General features: G+C 42.9%; 1 protein-coding gene across 1 annotated transcript; it reads left to right on the top strand.

Annotated features, from left to right (window-relative positions):
• Positions 1-10,581: 10,581 nt before the first annotated feature.
• umps (uridine monophosphate synthetase) lies at positions 10,582-14,316 on the top strand. Its single transcript, XM_029710936.1, has 6 exons — positions 10,582-10,830; positions 10,990-11,143; positions 11,310-11,996; positions 12,299-12,474; positions 12,798-12,912; positions 13,388-14,316. Exons 1-6 carry the CDS (start codon positions 10,612-10,614, stop codon positions 13,564-13,566), a joined length of 1,530 nt encoding a protein of 509 aa, XP_029566796.1. The 5' UTR covers positions 10,582-10,611; the 3' UTR covers positions 13,567-14,316.
• Positions 14,317-23,196: the final 8,880 nt, after the last annotated feature.

Below are 23,196 nucleotides of genomic sequence, written 5' to 3'. Positions count from 1 at the left end.
CCAGACGAGCAAAATTACATCTATGCTAACTTCAAGGCAAGCAACACCGAAGCATGCATTAGAGCAGGCCAGGGCAAGGGCCGGGCCGGGGGGCCATATGCGGCCCGCAACCTGATTCAATACGGCCCATGGAATCATGCCCAGGGCACAAAAAGAATTTGCGATAGTGAAAAATTGCTTAACATAGCCAGCCATTCACTAAGGGCGAATTCATTGCAGAACGTTTAATTGACTCTGCAGCAAATCTTTGTCCCGACAAGAAAGAGCTGTTTGAAAATGTTTCCCTCTCAAGACGAACAGTGACATGGCGTGTTGAGGACATCGCAGAGAATATGGAACAACAGTTGAAAGACAAGGTAAAGGATTTCACCTATTTCTCCTCGGCCCTGGATGAGAGCAGTGATGCACTTGACACGGCGCAGATGTTCAAATTCTTACGAGGCATAACCCCAGACTTTGAAATTACAGAGGAGCTTGCTTCAGTGCAGTCAATGAAGAGAACAACCACAGGGAAAGATTTATTGGAGGAGGTAAATAAGTGTGTGGCAAAGCTGGGACTGATTTTTGAAAACTTAACAGGAAAAAACATTGGCCTTTTGAAAAGGATACAAGATCAAGTACAGTTGAAATCGGAAGTTTACATACACCTTAGCCAAATATATTTAAACTCAGTTTTTCACAATTCCTGACATTTAACCAAGTAAAGATTCCCTGTCTTAGGTCAGTTAGGATCAACACTTTATTTTAAGAATGTGAAATGTCAGAATAATAGTAGAGAGAAGGATTTATTTCAGCTTTAATTTCTTTCATCACATTCCCAGTGGGTCAGAAGTTTACATACACTCAATTAGTATTTGGTAGCATTGCCTTTAAATTGTTTAACTTGGGTCAAACGTTTCGGGGTAGCCTTCCACAAGCTTCCCACAATAAGTTGGGTGAATTTTGGCCCATTCCCCCTGACAGCTGGTGTAACCGAGTCAGGTTTGTAGGCCTCAGTTACACCAGCTCGCACATGCTTTTCAGGTCTGCCCACACATTTACTATAGGATTGAGGTCAGGGCTTTGTGATGGCCACTCCAATACCTTGACTTTGTTGTCCTGAAGCCATGTTGCCACAACTTTGGAAGTATGCTTGGGGTCATTGTGCATTTGGAAGACCCATTTGCGACCAAGCTTTAACTTCCTGACTGATGTCTTGATATGTTGCTTCAATATATCCACATCATTTTCCATCCTCATGATGCCATCTATTTTGTGAAGTGCACCAGTCCCTCCTGCAGCAAAGCACCCCCACAACATGATGCTGCCACCCCGTGCTTCACGGTTGGGATGGTGTTCTTCGGCTTGCAAGCCTCCCCCTTTTTCCTCCAAACATAACGTTGGTCATTATGGCCAAACAGTTCTATTTTTGTTTCATCAGACCAGAGGACATTTCTCCAAAAAGTACGATCTTTGTCCCCATGTGCAGTTACATACCGTAGTCTGGCTTCTTCCTTGCTGAGCGGCCTTTCAGGTAATTTAGAAAAAATAAATTATATATATATTTAACCTTTATTTAACTAGGCAAGTCAGTTAAGAACAAATTCTTATTTTCAATGACAGCCTAGGAACAGTGGGTTAACTGCCTTGTTCAGGGGCAGAACGACAGATTTTTACCTTGTCAGCTCGGGGATTTGATTTTGCAACCTTTCGGTTGCTAGTCCAATGCTCTAACCACTAGGCTACCTCCCACCCCAAAATGTCAATATAGGACTCGTTTTACTGTGGATATAGATACTTTGTACCTGTTTCCTCCAGCATCTTGACAAGGTCCTTTGCTGTTGTTCTGGGATCGATTTGCACTTTTCGCACAAAAGTACGTTCATCTCTAGGAGACAGAACGTGTCTCCTTCCTGAGCGGTATGACGGCTGCGTGGTCCCATGGTGTTTATACTTGCGCACTATTGTTTGTACAGATGAACGTGTTCCCAAGGATGAACCAGACTTGTGGAGGTCTACAATTTTGTGGAGGTCTACAATTTTTTTTTCTGAGGTCTTGGCTGATTTCTTTTGATTTTCCCATGATGTCAAGCAAAGAGGCACTGAGTTTGAAGGTAGGCCTTGAAATACATCTTCAGTCTGATATAACCAAGTTGCAGGTCAGTGGGAGTCTTCAACTGAGTCAATTGAAGGTGTACCTGTGGATGTATTTCTTCAGTCTGATGCAGTGATTGGAGAACTATTCAAAACAATGTCACTGACGAGGTTATATGCATCTCCCGATGAACAAAACTTTCAGAAGATTAGGAGTCATGCTCAGAAGATGTTTGTACTGTTTGGGTCAACCTATGCATGTGAACAGACATTTTCAGTGATGTAATATAACAAATCAAGACACAAATCATCTCTTACTGACTCTCACCTCTCAACAATCCTGCGCATAGCGACATCAGAAACTATACCTGACTTCACTGCTCTAGTCAATGCCCATTAGACCTCACTCCTCACACTGATTGAGTAGTTAAAATGTAATGTTGAGCTCTCGCTCTTTCTTGTTTTTGTGCATACCCGCCTTGCCTACTGCTGTCTTGACTAGACCTTATTGTTTTATTTCACTGTAGAGCCCTCAGTCCCGCTCACCTTGCCTTAGATAGCTCTTTTGTCCCACCCCCCACACATGCGGAGACCTCACCTGGCTTAACTGGTCCCACCAGAGACGAAACCTCTCTAATCGTCAGCCTAGGTTTACCTCCACTGTACTCACATCCTACCATACCCTTGTCTGTACATTATGCCCTGAATCTATTCTACCATGCCCAGAAATCTGCTCCTTTTATTCTCTTTTCCCAACGCATTAGACGACCAGTTCTGATAGCCTTTAGCCGTACCCTTATTCTACTCCTCCTCTGTTCCTCTGGTGATGTAGAGGTTAACCCAGGCCCTGTAGACCCCAGTACCACACCTATTCCCCAGGCGCAATCATTTGTTGACTCCTGTAACCGTAAAAGCCTTGGTTTCATGTATGTTAACATCAGATGCCTCCTCACTAAGTTTGTTTTATTCACTGCTTTAGCACACTCCGCCAACCCATATGTTCTAGCCGTGTCTGAATCTTGGCTTAGGAAGGCCACCAAACATTCTGAAATTTCCATCCCCAACTAGAACATTTTCAGCCAAGATAGAACTGCCAAAGTGGGCGGGTCGCAATCGACTGCAGAGATAGCCTGCAGAGTTCTGTCATGCTATCCAGGTCTGTGCCCAAACAGTTTGAGCTTCTACTTTTAAAAATCCACCTTTCCAGAAATAAATCTCTCACTGTTGCCGCTTGCTATAGACCCCCCTCAGCCCCCAGTTGTGCCCTGGACTCCATATGCGAATTGATTGCCCCCCATTTATCTTCAGAGTCCGTACTGTTAGGTGACCTAAACTGGGATATGCTTAACACCCCGGCCGTCCTACAATCTATGCTAGATACCCTCAATCTCACACAAATGATCAAGGAACCTACCAGGTACAACCCCAAATCAGTAAAAACGGGCGCCCTCATAGATATCATCCTGACCAACCTGCCCTCTAAATACACCTCTGCTGTCTTCAACGAGGATCTCAGCGATCACTGCCTCATTGCCTGCGTCCATGGTCAAACGACCACCCCTCATCACTGTCAAACACTCCCTAAAACACTTCAGCGAGCAGGCCTTTCTAATCGACCTGGCCTGGGTATCCTGGAAGGATATTGACCTCATCCCGTCAGTAGAGGATGCCTGGTTATTGTTTAAAAGTGCTTTCCTCACCATCTTAAATAAGCATGCCCCATTCAAAAAATGTAGAACTAAGAACAGATATAGCCCTTGGTTCCCTCCAGATCTGACTGCCCTTGACCAGCACAAAAACATAATGTGGCATACTGCATTAGCATCGAATAGCCCCCGCGATATGCAACTTTTCAGGGAAGTTAGGAACCAATATACACAGTCAGTTAGGAAAGCAAAGGCTAGCTTTTTCAAACAGAAATTTACATCCTGTAGCACAAATTCCCAAAAAATTTGGGACACTGTAAATCCATGGCGAATAAGAGCACCTCCTCCCAGCTGCCCACTGCACTGAGGCTAGAAAACACTTTCACCGTCGATAAATCCACGATATTCGAGAATTTCAATAAGCGTTTTTCTACGGCTGGTCATGCTTTCCACCTGGCTACCCCTACCCCGGCCAACAGCTCTGCACCCCCCGCAGCAACTTATTTCTATTCCCCCACCCCCTCTCTGTTACGCTGCTGCTACTCTCTGTTTATTATCTATGCATAGTCACTTTAACTCTACCTACATCTACATATTACCTCAATTACCTCGACTAAGCTGTGCCCCCGCACATTGACTCTGTACCGGTACCCTCTGTATATAGCCTCGCTACTGTTATTTTACTGCTGCTCTTTAATTTTAATTTATTTTTTACTTATCTATTTTTTACTTAACTCTTATTTTTCTTAAAACTGCATTGTTGGTTAAGGGCTTGTAAGTAAGCATTTCACTGTAATACCTGTTGTATTCGGCGCATGTGACAAATAACATTTGATTTGATATTGCAGTGATAATTAATGTCTTTGGGCATTTCCTTTAGTTTTTTCTGTTCTCCAAACAGCATTTTAGAGTTTTTAAATTGTACAGTAAATGAGATTCCCTTGGCTATGCTGCTGAGTGAGACCTTGACAGAACAGACGTAGTGTGTGCACCTTCTAGATAATACGTTTCTCTGTATCATTCTAGTTACTTATTATAGATGTAGAATCTTAAATTTGACCTGTATTGCTGTAGCAAAATAATCCTGCAGCAACAGGATTTTTACGTTTAGTCCATAATGTTGCTTGATCGTTGGTTAGGCTATTAGCTGGTCAAAATGAGGCTACATGAAAAGTGGAATACTGTTAACATAATCGAGTGCGGATTTTCAGTGAATGCATGTATATCACAAAGCTCATCTTTATTTCCTGCAGAGCAGGAAAGTTCTCAGTGAAAAAAAGTGATCAAATTAAGATCTTATACCTGTAACTTTGGATACAATAATATCTAGTCCAAACCATGGGTTTACAATAAAATTACTGTTTCATCATAAAAAAACAATACCTTTACAGAAACATTACTATTTGACAAATACATTTTCAGCAATATAATACAACAATGAAAAGCAATTACAAGATCCCTGCTTTCCAACTGTTTTAGTGTTCTGATTCACTTTATTGATTAAATTACTCCAGTGCAATGTATGTGAACTTTAATGAACTACACTCAAAATATTTACATTAATCATAGGGTGTGTGTGTGTGTGTGTGTGTGTGTGTGTGTGTGTGTGTGTGTGTGTGTGTGTGTGTGTGTGTGTGTGTGTGTGTGTGTGTGTGTGTGTGTGTGTGTGTGTGTGTGTGTGTGTGTGTGTGTGTGTGCACGTGTGTGTGTGTGCACACGTGCGTGTGATCAGTTTTCAATTCCTAACAGCATGTGTGACATCAGTCAATACTCACAATTCTTCAGCCCTGATTTCAACCAGACCTCTCCACCGTGGTCCACAATGTAGGAAAAGCAGAACATCAGATTGACAAACTGCGTGACATAATCGTTGTGCAAAATGTGAGGCACAAAATCCAAAGCAAAATGTATTTTTCTAGTTGCTAAAAAGACATTAACAAAACTTCCTTGTAAAAAAAACCCCCCATTAAATGACATTGTTGCCACATTATTACATATTTGAGTTTCTCCAGTTTCAAGTGTTTGATCCTCCAGTCCAATAGAGAGCAGTCTTACTCCTGAGACTCCAGGATAATTGTTGCTAATATCCAGCTCTCTCAGGTGTGAGGGGTTTGACCTCAGAGCTGAAGCTTTCCACTTTAATCAAACAGCCTAACAACCTGTAAAGAGAGTATCAACATTTTAACAACATGCTACTATCCTGTGGTGGAACGAGAGATTGGCAGCTACATATTTATCTGTTTTTCAGAGAGTGATGTTGTTAAACAAATACACTAACACTGACCTCAGTGTCTCCAGTTTACATGGTGTGTTCCCCAGTCCAACAGAGAGCAGCTTCACACCTGAACCCTAAACATCATTGTCACTCAGGTCCAGCTCTCTCAGGTGTGAAGAGTTTGAACTGAGACATGCATTGCACAGCATGTCTTTGTTAATCTGCATCGATTCAGTCTATGTAAATAATAAAGATGACAAACAAACATTTGAATATAACTTATCTGTTTTTATAACTACAGTATAATCACAAATAATGTTTGCCAACAACCAACACAATGTCAATAAGTGTGTACACAAAGTAACTTCACTGGCCTCACTGCCTACGTTTTACAGTGGGGTTTCCACACTGATTGGTGATTGTTTTGACAAAATGTGCGCCCACAAATTCATTCAACTGACCTCAGTGTCTCCAGATTCCCCAGCTTGTCAGTGTGCAGTTTCACTCCAGAATCCTTCAGGCCACTGTTACTCCAGCTCTCTCAGTTGTGAGGGACTTGACCTCAGAACTGAGGCCAGAGAAGCACAGCCTTCCTCTGTTATCTGACGGCCTGCAGAGAGTTTATCATGATTGCAGACTGGTACTGAGGTACAGCACAAATCATTTCAAAGTGTGAACAAACTAATACTACCCATCTCAGTGTCTCCAGTCTACTAGGTGGATCCTTTAGACCAAAAGAGAGTGGTCTCACTACTGAGTCTCCTAGGCAATTGTATATCTGGTGCAGCACAGGTCCCTGTGTAAGCATTCGTACACAGGGACACTCAAAGTCAATTTAAAATGAATCATTGTTTATTTGTCAGCGTGCTGGAGAGGTTCCAACCAACTCAATGCACCACAGTACACATGTCAATCAGGAGCTCTGCCTGGGCAGACCCAGCAGTTGTCTTATATACAGCTATACACAGACAAATTATATTTACATGATTTAGCATAATGAATTAATCATTACCGTTTTGTGTCATTTATGTGACAGACCAATACCTCACGAGGCTTCTTCGCTCTAAGCTGAGACCTTGAAACCGAGATATCTTTCGTTGGTCTGGGCGTACTGCCAAATTGCAGCTATTGATAAGTGAGGATTTGTTCAGTCAGTCACTTGCACGAACACAGAAATTGGTTAATAGAACAGCACATAAATAGAACACAGAAATTAGCTATAAGAAAAGCACAAACATTAGGTTTTGAAGTGTCTGTCCTAAACTCAGCAAAAAAAGAAACGTCCTCTCACTGTCAACTGTGTTTATTTTCAGCAAACTTTACATGTGTAAATATTTGTATGAAATTAACAAGATTCAACAACTGAGACATAAAATCAAAAGTAACAGTCAGTATCTGGTGTGGCCACCAGCTTCATTAAGTACTGCAGTGCATCTCCTCCTCATGGACTGCAGCAGATTTGCCAGTTCTTGCTGTGAGATGTTACCCCACTCTTCCACCAAGGCACCTGCAAGTTCCCGGACATTTCTGGGGGGAATGGCCCTAGCCCTCACCCTTCGATCCAACAGGACCCAGACGTGCTCAATGGGATTGAAATCCGGGCTCTACGCTGGCCATGGCAGAACACTGACATTCCTGTCTTGCAGGAAATCACGCACAGAATGAGCAGTATGGCTGGTGGCATTGTCATGCTGGAGGGTCATGTCAGGATGAGTCTGCAGGAAGGGTACCACATGAGGGAGGAGGATGTCTACTCTGTAACGCACAGCATTGAGATTGCCTGCAATGACAAACTCAGTCCGATGCTGCTGTGACACACCGCCCCAGACCATGATGGACCCTCCACCTCCAAATCAATCCCACACCAGAGTACAGGCCTCAGTGTAACGCTCATTCCTTCGACGATGAACGCAAATCCGACCATCACCCCTGGTGAGACAAAACCGTGACTCATCAGTGAAGAGCACTTTTTGCCAGTCCTGTCTGGTCCAGCGACGGTGGGTTTGTGCCCATAGGCGACGTTGTTGCTGGTGATGTCTGGTGAGGACCTGCCTTACAACAGGCCTACAAGCGAACAGTCCAGCCTCTCTCAGCCTATTGTGGACAGTCTTAGCACTGATGGAAGGATTGTGCGTTCCTGGTGTAACTCGGGCAGTTGTTGTTACCATCCTGTACCTGTCCTGCAGGTGTGATGTTCGGCTGTACCAATCCTGTGCAGGTGTTGTTACACGTGGTCTGCCATTGCGAGGACGATCCGCTGTCTGTCCTGTCTCCCTGTAGCGCTGTCTTAGTTGTCTCACAGTACGGACATTGAAATGTATTGCCCTGGCCACATCTGCAGTCCTCATGCCTCCTTGCAGCATGCCTAAGTCATGTTCACGCAGATGAGCAGGGACCCTGGGCATCTTTCTTTTGGTGATTTTCAGGGTCAGTAGAAAGGCCTCTTTAGTGTCCTACATTTTCATAACTGTGACCTCAATTGCCTACCGTCTGTAAGCTGTTAGTGTCTTAACGACCGTTCCACAAGTGCATGTTCATTCATTGTTTTTGGTTCACTGTACAAGCATGGGAAACAGTGTTTAAACCCTTTACAATGAAGATCTGTGAAGTTATTTGGATTTTTACAAATTATCTTTTTAAGACAGGGTCCTGAAAAAGGGACATTTCTCTTTTTTTGAGTTTATATCTAGGAAATATAAGAAAGCTCAGGATATATTTGCTTTTTGGCGCTGTTGCGACTTCTTCACCACACTGTCTGTGTGGGTGGACCATTTCAGCTTGTCAGTGATGTGTATGCCGAGGAGCTTAAAACTTTCCACCTTCTCCGCTGCTGTTCCATCGGTGGATAGGGGGGTACTCCCTCTGCTGTTTCCTGAAGTCCACGATCCTGAAGTCTACTCATTGGTTATTAGGAGCCGGTTTGGTCAGCATGTTAGTGTAATGTGCAAATAATTAGTTGTTAATAGTTTCCTTGTTTTTGTGATATCTATACCAAATTCAGTGTGGTTCATCCATGATAGCGATGACAAGTTTCAAAGTTGGTAAGCCACGGTGGAGTGGATTTACAGTGGTTTAAATGGGCATGTAAAATCTGATTTTCTCAAACTAAGTTAAGACATGTGCCATGGGCCTACATTCCAAAGTTGGTGTCATTTAGTCCTATGGTTGTTAAGATTTTTGAAGTATTTTTTGCATGGCCATCTTTGAATGCATCAGCATCATTTCTGAAACTCTTTAGGGACTATTGTGATGAGCCCAAAGACCAAATGTGGAGTGACTCTGACTTATAGTCCATTAGAAGAAGATTTTTTAAGATATCAATGCCAAACGTAACATGGTTCATCGTGGTAATGTCTTTGATTACCCTAAAAAGTTTCACGTTCATAGGCCATTGTGAAGTGGATTTATAAAGGATTTAAATATACATGTAAAGTCTGATTTCCTGATTTATCAATAGCTCAGCCATCTATTAACCAATCCCTTAGATTTTCTGAAACTATGTTAAGAGATGTACCACGGGCATAAATAATGAATATGGTGGTGTTATTTGAACGTATGGTTCATGAGAATATGTTTTTCAAAAGTTTTCCAAAATGTCCAAGATGGAGGAAAAGTTGACATCCTGACAGACGTTATGGGTCCCTGAGGCATATTTTTTCAGCATGAGGAGAGACACCTACACAAAGTTTCAAAGTCTCTAGGTCAAATAGGGTGGTGGATAATATGGTTTAAGTGAGACTTCTTATAACACTGCCACCGATAAGCCAATCGGTGACATTCTTTTTGACCAAGTTATTCATGGGATCTAGTTTCGGCGTGGCAAAGTAGAAAGAAAGTTACCAATCGATGCTTGAGATTTTTGACCATGTCAAAACAATTATACGGGAAAAAACAATAATATAAGAATAGTCATGTTTCACAGCTTCGCTGTGAACCCCGAACATCTACGTGTGTCCGCATACGACATCGTGGTGATTTTGTCTATCCCCACCAGACGTGATCATAACACACATGTTAAAATACCAAATCAACTGTGAATGAATTATATACATTTCAGGGCAGGTCGAAACACACATTAAACATTCATGGACATTTAGATAGCTAGCTGTTGCAAGCTAGTTTGTTCTGGGAGATGAACATTGGGTTGTTATTTTACCTTATATGCATACGGTTCTCTTTTTAGCTGGTTCTTTGTAGAATTTTTACCCCGAGTCATACAAAATCGTGTTTCTCTTCTCTAACTTTTAATCCACAGATAAAATGAGAAACCTAGTTTGTTTTTAGTTAGTTATCTTTAATGAATCTCTCCTTGTTTGTCTTTCAAGCGTCCACGTGGGTTTGTATCTTCCTGATATCCAATAAGGAAGGGACTTTCAGCATGTGGAGCATCTCAAATAGAACGAAGTCCTATTTTTAGCACGCCAGCGGTGTGGGTGAAATTGATATGTAGGCAATGTGTACCGTTTTTAAATGTATGTAGTTCTATCCTTGAGCTGTTCTTGTTTATTCATGTTCTGTATAGTGTATTGCTTTCGCAACAGCTAACAGGATACGCAACGTGGCCGGTGTGGTTTGCTTGTGATGATCAACGATTTATAATATGGCTGGAGCAACGCAATCATGTAAAAACGACATGTCCCATAGTTCCGCGCGGTATTTCGGAAGCGGAACTGATTTATGTTTGCGACGAGACGAGAGCGTTGGACAAGACTGCTGTCTATTGATATTAGTAAAAACTTATTGAAAATGGAAAAGGATTGCCTTGAAAGTTTAATCTTAAAGTTACATGATGTTCAGGCCGTGAAATTCGGAACGTTCACGCTGAAGAGTGGAATAACATCGCCGATTTATTTTGATCTCAGAGTTATTGTTTCCTACCCAACTCTTATGAACCAGGTTGGTAAACACGTGTTTCCTATGAGTGGCACTGTATTGGAAACAACATCGACAGTATGTAGTCTGTTCGGAGGCAATCGAACCGAGACCAACTAGTTGTAAAATATGTATTTTAATGAATGTATATTGGAATTTGTTGCCGTTTGTTTTGCCTTTTAGGTGTCAGTTTATCTTTACCAACGCGCCAAAGATGAGGACTTGAAATACAACTCACTGTGTGGTGTACCATACACTGCTCTGCCCCTGGCTACAATCATCTGCTCCAAACACGAGCTGCCTATGCTGATTCGAAGAAAAGAAGCCAAAGACTATGGTGAGATTTCATGACCTGTCAAATTTGATTATTCTCATTATGACAGTGTTTTTGCTGCATCCCATCAGTCAACAGTTAAAATGCTCTAGTCTAACACGTGCTAGCTAGCTATATTAGATTTCAGATCACTCATCTCAGACATCAATCATCTCTTGATTCTATCTAGGAACTAAGAAGATTATAGAGGGGACCATTCACCCTGGAGACACGTGTCTGATCATCGAGGATGTAGTGACCAGCGGCAGCAGCGTCATGGAGACGGCCCTGGTGCTTCAGGCAGAGGGTTTAAAGGTCACGGATGCCATCGTGCTGATGGACAGGGAGCAGGGAGGTAGGGCCATGCTGGCCAAGAAGGGCATCGCGCTCCACTCTGTCATCTCCATCTCCAAACTCCTCAACGTCCTGCTCCAGGCTGAGCGCATCGATTATTCCACCGCCCAAAGCGTGCGCAGGTTCATCCAGGAGAACAACACCTACAAGCCCTCAGGGGAGGAGGAGAAGAACGGCTCTCCTGTGGCTAAGAAGCCCAGCAAGCTGGCGGAGTTGACCTATGGCGACAGGGCCCAGCTCCAAACCACACACCCTCTGGCCGCCCAGCTCTTCAGGTTGATGGAGGAGAAGAAGACCAACCTGTGTGTGTCGGCGGACGTGACAGGCTGTGAGGATCTGCTGCAGCTGGCTGACTCTCTGGGGCCTCAGATGTGCGTGCTGAAGACGCATGTGGACATCCTGCAGGACTTCAGCCCAGCCTTCATCCAGTCCCTCAAGGACCTGGCCCACAAACACAACTTCCTCATCTTTGAGGACCGCAAGTTTGCTGACATCGGGAACACGGTCAAGCACCAGTATGAAGGTGATTAGTGGGCGCACTGATTTTGCATCGCCGTGTGCCCCAGTTGGGTGGAGATTTCACTTTAGGACCAATAGAATGGTCTAAAATGTGCAAACTCCGCCCAACCGGGGCACCGAGCGATGCAAAACTAATGCACCCATTGTTAAAATGGATGCATTGTCCAACTCCAGCAAATAAGGGCAATATTTGTCCCCTAAACCTTTTGAAGCATGCTTTTGAATCCTATTCCATCCTAATGAATGCCTGGTTGCTATGATTTCTAAGTCTCCTGACTGTTGTGTGTTTTCCTCTGTATTTCTCAGGTGGGCTCTACCAGATCGCCTCGTGGTCTCATATGGTGAATGCCCATGCGGTGCCAGGCCCTGGGGTGATAGAGGGGCTCAGTGTGGTGGGCCTCCCACTGGACCGCGGCTGTCTCCTCATAGCTCAGATGAGCTCCCAGGGTTCCCTAGCAACAGGGGACTACACGCAGGCTGTGGTAAGCAAAGCGATCCAGCCAGCTGTCCTTCAGTGAGAATGTCATGAGAACAGAATGTTCTGTCCCTCTCTCTTACCTCCCACGCCCTCTGCAATGATTACAATTCAGGACATACTGTCACCTCGCAGGGCGACAGTGAAGGCCTGGTACATTTCAGTATGTTTTACTGATGTTTGCATGCGTAGCGTCATTTTACCATTCCAAAATGGGTGACTTTTTCCATCATCAGGCAGCTTAACTGAGGTACTAGTTGATTACCTTAATGTAATCCTTAAGCTTTCATCCTTGAGGATTTAATATATTTGTGTCTGTCATTCCTATAGGTGAAAATGGCTGAGGAGCACTCTGACTTTGTGTTTGGGTTCATCTCTGGCTCCAAGATCAGCAGCAAGCCTGAATTCCTACATATGACTCCAGGGGTGCAGATGCAGTCAGAAGGTACTACATTCTCTACCTGTTAACCACATCATTCATCCTGTCCAGTGTTCTTTATCACATTTTACCAACAACATTCGCAGGCAATTTTTGTTCTTCCCTTAAGTAATCTTCCCTTGCCACTAGATGGTGCTATTGTCCAGGAAATGTAGGCTGGATCACATGTCATCTTGGTTGTTGTAGTTTCTTTTATTTTACCTTAATTAGGCAAGTCAGTTAAGAACAAATTCTTATTTACAATGACGGCCTAGGAACAGTGGGTTAAATACCTTGTTCATTTGTGACTGTATTGGCACCCTATTACCTACATAGTGCACTTCTTTTGACTAGGGCCCTACGTAGGTAATAGGGTGCGATTGTGAATGCAACCCTTGATTCCAGATGTTTGTTTTTTTAACCCCTTCAGCAACAAGCTGTAGGGTGGCGTTCTCTTCAGCACCACACTGTTCATTGATCATCTCCCTCCTTTCTTATTCAGGAGACGGTCTGGGCCAGCAGTACTCCAGTCCTGATGATGTGATCTGTAAAAAAGACTCTGACATCATCATCGTTGGCCGTGGTATCCTGGGGGCCTCTGATAGGGTGAAGGCTGCTGCCGAGTACAGGGAGGCAGGCTGGAACGCCTACGTCAGGAGACTCACCGCATCAAGACAATGAAAAGTCAAACAAGAGGGTTACGTCCCAAATGGCACCCTATTCCCTGTATAGTGCACTACTTTTGACTAGAACCCTATGGGCTTTGGTCAAAAGTAGTACACTATAGGGTATAGGTGGTATTTGGGCTACAGACAGACTAGAGCAGGGACCACATCGCTAATGTGAAACCATGATTATTCCCTCCAAACAGCTGCTGGGGCCTGTTCTTACTCTTATAGCTGCTTGTTATAACCCTTGCTTGCTAAGTCAACTGAACTGCGACAATGCTCATTTTTGGCAACAGGGAAAGATTTCAGGATTTTTTTTTTTTCCCTCCATAGTGTTATTTGTATATGATAAATTTGATTCTTTGTGTTAACCAATAATATGGAATTGTGAAATGAATTCAGTAGATACATTTGCTGTAATTATCAGTGTTCTTTTGAAGTCACTTTTTAAACATCTCTAGCCTAGGATTCTGTTCCTTTGCATCAAGGGTGGTTTCTATAGAACAACGTGGATGCTGGGGCTACTATCTTTGTGATGGATAACTGTGGAAAGATTCAGTTTACAAAACAATCCTTGGCATTGTGTATTTGTTCATCGACATTACAACAATCACGTGTTCACAACAGTAGTTATTTGATGCCAATATGTGATGAACCACGTTAGTCCATAAACCTCTAGTGGTTCTGGGTGATGTGCCGGGTGTACGCTGTACCCTAATCATTAATAAACAGTGAATGTGCATGGCTTGTTTCAGCTATGGGATCTACTTTCTTTCTACTATTTGTGACATCGGGCATGGCCTACATAACACGCCCGTCTTTTTGGAAGGTAAGGTCTGACGTTGCGCATTAAAGGTACTCATTTGCAAGTCACATGATATGAAAATGTGTGTAAATGACATGGGAGTAGGTAGGCATGGGAACAAAGGTGGCAGGTGGGTTTTCTACCTTCAACACAGGTGAATGAAGCCACCTTTCAATGGCCCATGCTCTGTAGGTTCAGCGCGAGCACAAAGGTCAGCGAATCCTTCCAGTTCGTCGATTGGAGGGAGCGCAACGCGCTGTTGGTTTGCATAGAGAGGGAAGGGTTGGCATAATAGAGAGGAGTTTAACTAATCTGCACTCCCCAGACTATTGTGTCAATATTGGAACTGAGCAACGCGCCATGCGACAGGTGTCCGCTGGAGAATCCTCTTTAAAACCAATCTGAAAAAAAAGAGGGAGAGAGTGAAGATAAATGGAAGGATGGCCTACGATGTCCCGAGTATATATAGGCTACCTGCAGCGGGCCACACTCCATTCAGTGTTGCCTACAAGATGAGCACAATTTGCAGGTGTTACCGAAATAGTAGGTTTTTAAAATTCACTCGAACTTTTTTCGACAATAGATAGGCAATGGTAAGTTTTATCTAGGACAAATTGGTATGTAGGAATACATGTAAATGACCATTTTACAGACAATATAAACTTTTGTAACTTTCTTTCCAGGTGTGGGGATGGAGCAACATATGGAGACTACAAACCTGATGTAGTGTAGTCCAAGTATTTTTTTCCAAGACTGGATCATCATATTTGGATTGATTTTCTGTATTTGCCTCACGTTGAGCCATACGCACAATACCTGAAGATGAAGTTTTGTTCGTTCGGCTCGCGTTAAGCAGGTACAGATTTTCTACAAAGCAGCAAGAGCAAGTTCATATTGTGACAGATGTCGTTGTCGTTGATGGTGCTCTCTTGTCCTGTGACAAATACTGACTTTTTTGTACACTAAAATTATAGTCATACAACATTTCGTGTTTTGCATTCGTTAGGCTATATTGAATATCTTATGTGGTTTGAACATTTGGGTTCATTTTCCCCTGAAGACAACGGATACAAATTATCAACCCCCATTTTTTAGCTAAGTGGGATAATTTTTATTGCTGTATGTATGGATAAAGTTTTCGTTACTATTTTTGCTCAATTAATATAACTTAGTATGCGCGCATCTCCGTGGCTTTTATGACTAGTTGTTATACTTTTATTAGGCTACCTAGTACTGCCTTTCATTAAATGCCATTTGGTTTTTCTTTATCGACATGGTTTAAGGATGATAAAGTACCAGTTATGTTAATCATTAACCAGCCAAAGAGCATCTGATATGGACCATCTGCTGTTTGGATCCTCATCTGCCTGGGATCTGCACCTCTGTATAGGCTAGGCTACTCTGTTACATTAACTATGACATTCATGGAGGTGGGGACTTTATTCCAGTAAATGGAGAATGTAGCCAATAAACTACAGCTCATCATCAAAACACCACATGGCTGTAAAAAAAAACATTTAAGCAATGTTCTCCATTGCTCATGCACTGTAAAACATGTTGCATTTCAGTTTAGCACAGAGGCATCGTACACCACAGGCCTATCATTGAAATCAGACACTTCCAGTTTCCTCCTCAGACAGTATCAACTGTATTATCCAATCCCCCACCACCCAGATTATTGACACCAGTACCTCAGGTATCTGTATAGTCCCATTCTATTTTGAGCATAACTGCAGGTATGCATTTGCATATTCAGTTTTCGTTGCGTGAAACAATAAACAGCATGGTAAAAGCTTTCCCATGTCATTATTTCTGCTCTCATGTATCTCTATTTGACTAAGTGCCGGTAAATATTTGTTTAAAGTCGGATTAAGGGGATCTCACCGCCTGTATTCTGGTCACCTGCCAGAGACGGTTCATGCTGCAGTTACACCCTAAACCTCCAAAATAACACCTGCTCAATTTACTCTAAAGAGCAGTTATTGGCTATGTGAAATATATCAAACATTTCGTTTTTCTTAGTCTCAAGCAAGTCTTCAATCTTTCAGACTTTCATAATGCAGTAGTTTATCATTAAATATCTGTTCTGTTTTATGGATAAACGTGACTAATTATTATTTGCCCTGTCTCAGCAACGTACAAAAGTTTGGGCTGGTTCTCTTACAGATGCGACATAGGCTATTGTTCTAAAAAGTGAGTTTCAATTAAGCCTGACTTTTCAGCTATAAAATCAACCTTCTCTTAACCTATTATATACTTCTGAGAGAATTATGTATATGATAAAATAAGATCAGTTCCCCCCCCCCCCCCCCCCCAGTATTATTCTTTCAACCTGTGGCTATCATAACACTTGGACATTTGTGTGCGTCTGTAGAAAAGCATGATTGCATTTGTGATGCCTGCTCGACTGCTACCTACTGCCTCTGTGGAAGACAAGAGCTGCCCCGTGGGCTGTGTGCTGTTTCAACTGACAGCTAAAGGGGTTGCTAATGGAATATGTATATGCCTGGGAGTTGTTTCTCCTGTAACTGCCTGGCTTTACCTGAGCAGTGAGCACAGAGATGGGGGTGGGGTATGGTGAGAGGGAGGGAGGGAGGGAGGGAGGGAGAAAACCCAGGACTGCAGCACCTCTCTGGACGCGTCTGAAATGGCATCCTATTCCCTATATAGTGTACTACTTTTGACCAGAGCCCTATGGGTACCCTGTATAGGGAATAGGTTGCCATTACGGACGCACCCTTTCGCTGTCCTCGGGTAAAACCTGCCTGCCTGTTGTGGTCCACTCCGACGCAGAGCCATTCACAGAGCAGATGCCACCTGCATGCGCTGTCAGGTCCTTAGGAGGATTAGTTCCTATAGCAGCAGAGAGGGGAAAAAACACACACAGGGAGAAGAACATTTGGTGGTGGTCTTTGTCTGCTTACTCACTGACTATTCAAATGGTACCAACTCACATTGATGCAGAAAACAAGACCTGTCCATTTACAACCTTATAGCCATTACTGGAACTGAGTTTAGTTTAACAACAAACAAAAAAGCAAAAAGAGAAATTGCCGATTCACGTTAGACAAAAGTGTGTTGTATGTGTCGCTTATCAACTAATGAGTTGTGTCTTCTCAAGGCAAGATTCTGAAGAAAGGTGCTACTACTGAATATTTGCACATGGTGAAATCAGTGTCTGATCAGGCACACTATAGATACAAAAGTATGTGGACACCCCTTCAAATGAGTTGATTCGGCTATTTCAGCCACACCTGTTGCTGACAGGTGTTCAAAATCGAGCACACCGCCATGCAATCTCCATAGACAAATGTTTGCAGTAGAATTGCCTTCCTGAAGAGCTCAGTAGCTTTCAATGTGGCACCGTCATAGGATGCCAATATTGCAGTGGCGACCAGTCATTCAGGGCAGGTGGCCCACATTTTTTGCAACAATTGTTTTTAAATAAAAAATATATATTTTGGGCTTGCCTGTTTTGCATGTTATTTTGGCATTAATACGTGTCACATATCAGTTTGTAAACAATGAAAAATATATATATATCATTTAGTTAATAAAGCCTCATACAAGCATGATCTCTTTTTTGTTTTCTTGAGTAAGGCAGCTCCAAAATGCAGGTGTTTCAGACTAGCTCAGTGCTTTCTGTGGTGATGGGGCAAGCCAGCAGAAAATATAGAGCGTTGTGCCGTGATTGGCTCAGTGTTCTGTCATTCATGGGGACACTACCGCCAAGTCTAAGGGTAGACCTCGAAAATTCTAGCCTCTTGGGTGCTGCCAAAGAGTTACATTAGAAGTGCCCATCCAAGGAGGCTTAAGGTCATTGGCCACAGATAAAATGACGTCAAATCACGTTATATCTACAGTAGCTTTGATTGGACTGATCATGTCAACATCATACTTTCAAAATCTTAGATAGCAGTCATCATCATGAATCAAGTTGACAATTTACTGGCAAAATCCTTTTTAATCCTTGTTATATGAAGAGAAATAATGAAGAGAAATTATAGATTAAACGTATCGGTGCTCATTGGCCATCGGACATAAACATTACACAAGTTGGAAATCGCAGATTCAACAATGAGTGGTTTGGAAGGAATCAGTGGCTAACTGCAAGCATTACAAAGCAATCATTAGCCTGCTATTCAGTGGCGTGGCAGTGGCTGTGTGATCCAAAGTCTAAGATTAAGGGTCTCTTTTCCTAGTGTAAAACTATAAACATACAACATTGGCAATGCTGTCAATGAAGCATGATTTGTACCGCGTTCAAAACAACTGTTAACTCTGAACTGAAAAATCTGACTTTAGTGAGTTCAAGACAACTGGGAACTTGGGAAAAACGAGCTACAAGTGGGAAAATACATTTAGAATTTTCATCCAACTCGGAATTGCAAATTGGGAACTCTGGCCTCTTTCTAGAGCTACGACCTGAAGAACACTGATGTCATCATGATTCAACATATTTTTTTTTTATTCCCAGTTGTCTTGAAAGCACCATAAATACAAAGAATGACAGACTTTGATGACAAAGTTTGATGACAAAATTTGCCCACGAAGGACGCCACCTTCCTGTTCAAGTGAGCACAGTACATCTCAATTGTCAGTAGAAACTACGTTTGTTTAAGCAAGTCAGCCATATCAGCTATGTTTTTTTTAAAGGCAGTAAATGAGGCTGAATGAACTGTTTTGCTGCAAGACAAGGCTCCGCTGATAGCCAGGTGTAGCAGTGGTAAGGTGTTGGGACTGCTGATGGGACTCTACTGTTGGGACAGCTTTATGTAGGCCCTAACAGTTTGTGGGCACCGTTTGTCACTGTTATAGTGCAGTTAATGTATTGTTTAGTGTTGTGTTGTGTAGTGGCTTTGCTGGAAAACATCCCACATTGTTTTTTTTTTGTCCCACCAAGATTTACATGCTAAAATCACCACTGCACCTTTCCAACAAGTCAGTTCTTCAAATTTCTGCCCTGCAAGAGCTTATTGTGAAGTGGAAACGTCTAGGAGCAACAACGGCTCAGGCACGAAGTGGTAGGCCACACAAGCTCACAGAACGGGACCGCCGAATGCTGAAGCTCGTAAAAACCGTCTGTCTTCGGTTGCAACACTCACTACCGAGTTCCAAACTGCCTCTGGAAACAACGTCAGCACAAGAACTGTTCGTCGGGAGGTTCATGAAATGGGTTTCCATGGCTGAGCAGCCGCACACAAGCCTAAGATCACCATGCGCAATGACAAGCGTCGGCTGAACTGGTGTAAAGTTAGCCGCCATTGTATTCTGGAGCAGTGGAAACGCGTTCTCTAGAGTGATGAATCACGCTTCACCATCTGGCAGTCCGATGGCCGAATCTGGGTTTGGCGGATGCCAGGAGAAAGCTACCTGCCCCAATGCAAAGTGCCAACTATAAAGTTTGGTGGAGGAGGAATAATGGTCTGGGGCTGTTTTTCATGGTTGGGGCTAGGCCCATTAGTTACAGTGAAGAGAAATCGTAACTGTACAGTATACAATGACATTCTAGACGATTCCGTGCTTCCAACTTTGTGGCAACAGTTTGGGGAAGGCCCTTTCCTGTTACAGCATGACAATAACCACATGCACAAAGCGAGGTCCATACAGAAATGGTTTGTCGAGATCGGTGTGGCAAAACATGACTGGCCTGCACAGAGCCCTGACCTCCACCCCATCGAACACCTTTGGGATGAATTGGAACGCCGACTGTGAGCCAGGCCTAATTGCCCAACATCAGTGCCCGACCTCACTAATGCGCTTGTGACTGAATTGAAGCAAGTCCCCGCAGCAATGTTCCAACATCTAGTGGAAAGCCTTCCCAGAAAAGTGAAGGCTGTTGTAGCAGCAAAGGGGGGACCAACTGCATGTCAATGCCCATGATTTTGGAATGAGATGTTCGACGAGTATCATGTAGTGTATGTAAAGCAGACATCTCCAAGTTAAATAAGCCTGACTTACCATGTGATCTCAGGATATGTATGGATGTGTACTTGGTTCAAATATGTAACTAGCAGACTTCTCTTAAACACTACATGCATTGCATTTTTGTATGTTGTTTGCTTGAAGAGATCTGTGTCAATGTTGCCTCCCTGTATAAATACAAATCAAATAAATACAAAAAGCATTTGAAGGGCTACTTGAAACTATGAATTTGAGAATAAAAACAGAGCGTGACGATAAAACAACATGTCTGCTTTCCAGAGCAATAACAGCATCACTTCCTGACGATACATCAATGCTTATGCAACCTCCCTGACTGGGCTGGCTGGCTCTGTTACCATGGAGAAACTGGATCCTGAGAAACAGTCTGCCTCACTTAATCCACACAGTTATCACACATACGCATGTTGTCCCATGGAGGGGTATTGATGTAAACAGAAATTGCGAGGGAAAATTGTATAAAAAAAAATGAAGTTGTCTCTATCCTGGTTCATCTCTTATCACTCTATGGTTTATTCCCAAACAGTGTAAGATACAATGAACGGATACGAGAAAATGCGGGGAGGGAGAAAAAATGAAAAAAAAACGGATATTCAAACAATGTTGTTTGCTCTAGTTGCTGCCTGGCTGACTGGTTCGTCCAGCCTGCACCCCAGCCAGCTGTTTGCAGGTTAGGCTACTCAGAAGTGCAAACATTGCTAACATTGCTAAATAAAATACTCAACCTGTTGAGGTGTGGTCTCTGGGCTTATAATGCATTACAGCAATGTACTAGAAGGATGTTAGAACTACTTATGAGCAATGACGATATCTTATAGTGAGTCACTATAAGTGTATGAAAGTGTATTAGAAGGCATTACTAATGCACTTGTAGGCATTATCTGGGTATGTATCATGGAAAGAGTTACCGACATTTCTTTGTGTTGCGTCTGTTTTTATCAGACACAAATAAGTTATTTCTTAGAAAACCGTTATTTGTACAAATGAACACAAACTACACTGCTCTAGTCTAATGCACAATAAAAAGCAAAAACACAAAATAAACTTTCCTGAACCAACACTTGCACTTGACCCCCCCCCCCCCGTGATATGTGGGTGTCCCACCTAGCTATCTTAAAATGAATCCACTAACTGTAATTCACTCTGGATAAGAGCATCTGCTAAATGACTAAAATGACTAAAATGCATCTGATCAGTTCATATTTCACAACATACTGACCATGTAGAAATGTACAAATGCTACAAACGATATTTCCATACTTAATGAGCAATATCCCTCTTTCAGAGACCCATGTAACCAGTTCAGAAGAATCAACGAGCCTACTGTACTACCACTGCAGAGAAGATAAAGATTCAAAGTAGAGTGTTGAGTTATGAAGCTGTAGGCTACTATAGGCCCTATATTGTCAGATGCAAATAGGGAGAGCTACATTTCCCAGTGAAATGAGGCGTCAGCTGACGAGGTGACAAATCTAATCTATCCAATGGGGGGATCAAAGACCAGCAGCTGGGCGACTAGAGCTCTGTCACCGTGTCTCATTGTCCACCTGCCCCAAGCCAAACAAGGCCACACAGGTAAGACAGAACAATGGAACCAGCCCACTCAAAGGGACCGCTGTACACACAAGCAATGAAGCATATAGGCACACGTATGGCCACACACAGAGACAGCAAAAAAGGGTGTAAATACAATAATAACACATGGCAGAGGAACCATCCAAGTCTGAAGTCTGATCATTTGTACACTTCCAGCAGCAAATACAATATCGGGATGCATTCCAAATGTCACCCTGTTCCCTACATAGTGCACGACCTTTGTCCAGGGCGCTGGTCAAAAGTAGTGCACCATATGGGCTCTGGTCAGACATAAGGAATTGGTGTCTTTTGGGACACAAAGAAAGACTAAAGCAGGCACCACATCGCTAATGTAAAAGCATATCTAGTATAACCTAACCTGACCGGACCATATGTTTCTGTGATATGTTGCTTCACGTCGAATGTATCTTCATTCAAACAAAAACGGCTATTATCACCAGTCACTGTAATGAACTGTTATGCCACAAGATGTCACTACAGACAAGTACTATTCCAATTGACTTCCATCACTAGGTTCCATTTGTGTTATTATACTGACAATCCAGAACATAAAGTAAAGTTGCAACATCAAAGTGCCTTTTTTTTAAAAAATGATACACATTCATCCACATTCCACTTTGCATTCATAAGCCTCACAGAGGCACAGGAACAATTCGGACCAATTCACAATTCAGTAACTGACAAGCACTGAACATTAAAAACAACACTGTAAACAACTGAGAAACGAGTGCTGCTAGAAACACGTCAGAATGTTTTCTCGTGATCTCTTTCAGTTCATATCAGAATAGATTTAGCTTGGGAAAAACAACAGGTATTACAAAGGTTATACACTTCAAAAGCTTTCTTTTCAACCCCATGAAGTACAAACACCATCCAACATTAAAGAATATGAATAAATGATCAGCAAATCTGTCTGTCTCCCCATGTTGAATCCTATGAAAGACGACAGTGATGCCTTGTTGGGTGGGTGCTGTGCAGAGGCAGGGGTAGAGGTAGAGTCAGCCATACTTGTGGACTGAGGGAAGCATTGGTGCCCTTGTACCTACCTCTGGGGTAATCTCCCAGAATGCTGCCATAGTCCCCCATTTCCAATTAAACTGTCGTGTCAGTGTGTTGCTATTGTGGCCGTCCGTCAGGCAGGCACAGTCCCTGGGTGCCATTTTGATGAGTCAGTGGATCTAAGCCTCTCACAATGGGCCTCGGGAGCCTCCACAATGGTGTGGACTAATGCGCGCATTCAGTTTGCCGCTGCTGAGTATGCAAGGCTTGTACGAAAGCGGCATTAAATGAGGGGCTTGG

The sequence above is a fragment of the Salmo trutta genome, chromosome 24 (assembly GCF_901001165.1).
Source record: "Salmo trutta chromosome 24, fSalTru1.1, whole genome shotgun sequence".
NCBI lineage: Eukaryota > Metazoa > Chordata > Actinopteri > Salmoniformes > Salmonidae > Salmo > Salmo trutta.
Note: the sequence above shows the minus strand (reverse complement) of the source record. Positions and strands in the feature narration are given on the sequence as shown.

Bases quoted from the DNA above. Each gene is read 5' to 3' on its own strand.
- umps (XM_029710936.1), top strand. From the start codon at position 10,612: ATGTTTGCGACGAGACGAGAGCGTTGGACAAGACTGCTGTCTATTGAT. The intron at 10,831-10,989 runs GTTGGTAAACAC...TTTGCCTTTTAG, and splicing joins ACCCAACTCTTATGAACCAG to GTGTCAGTTTATCTTTACCA. The intron at 12,475-12,797 runs GTAAGCAAAGCG...TCATTCCTATAG, and splicing joins GGGACTACACGCAGGCTGTG to GTGAAAATGGCTGAGGAGCA.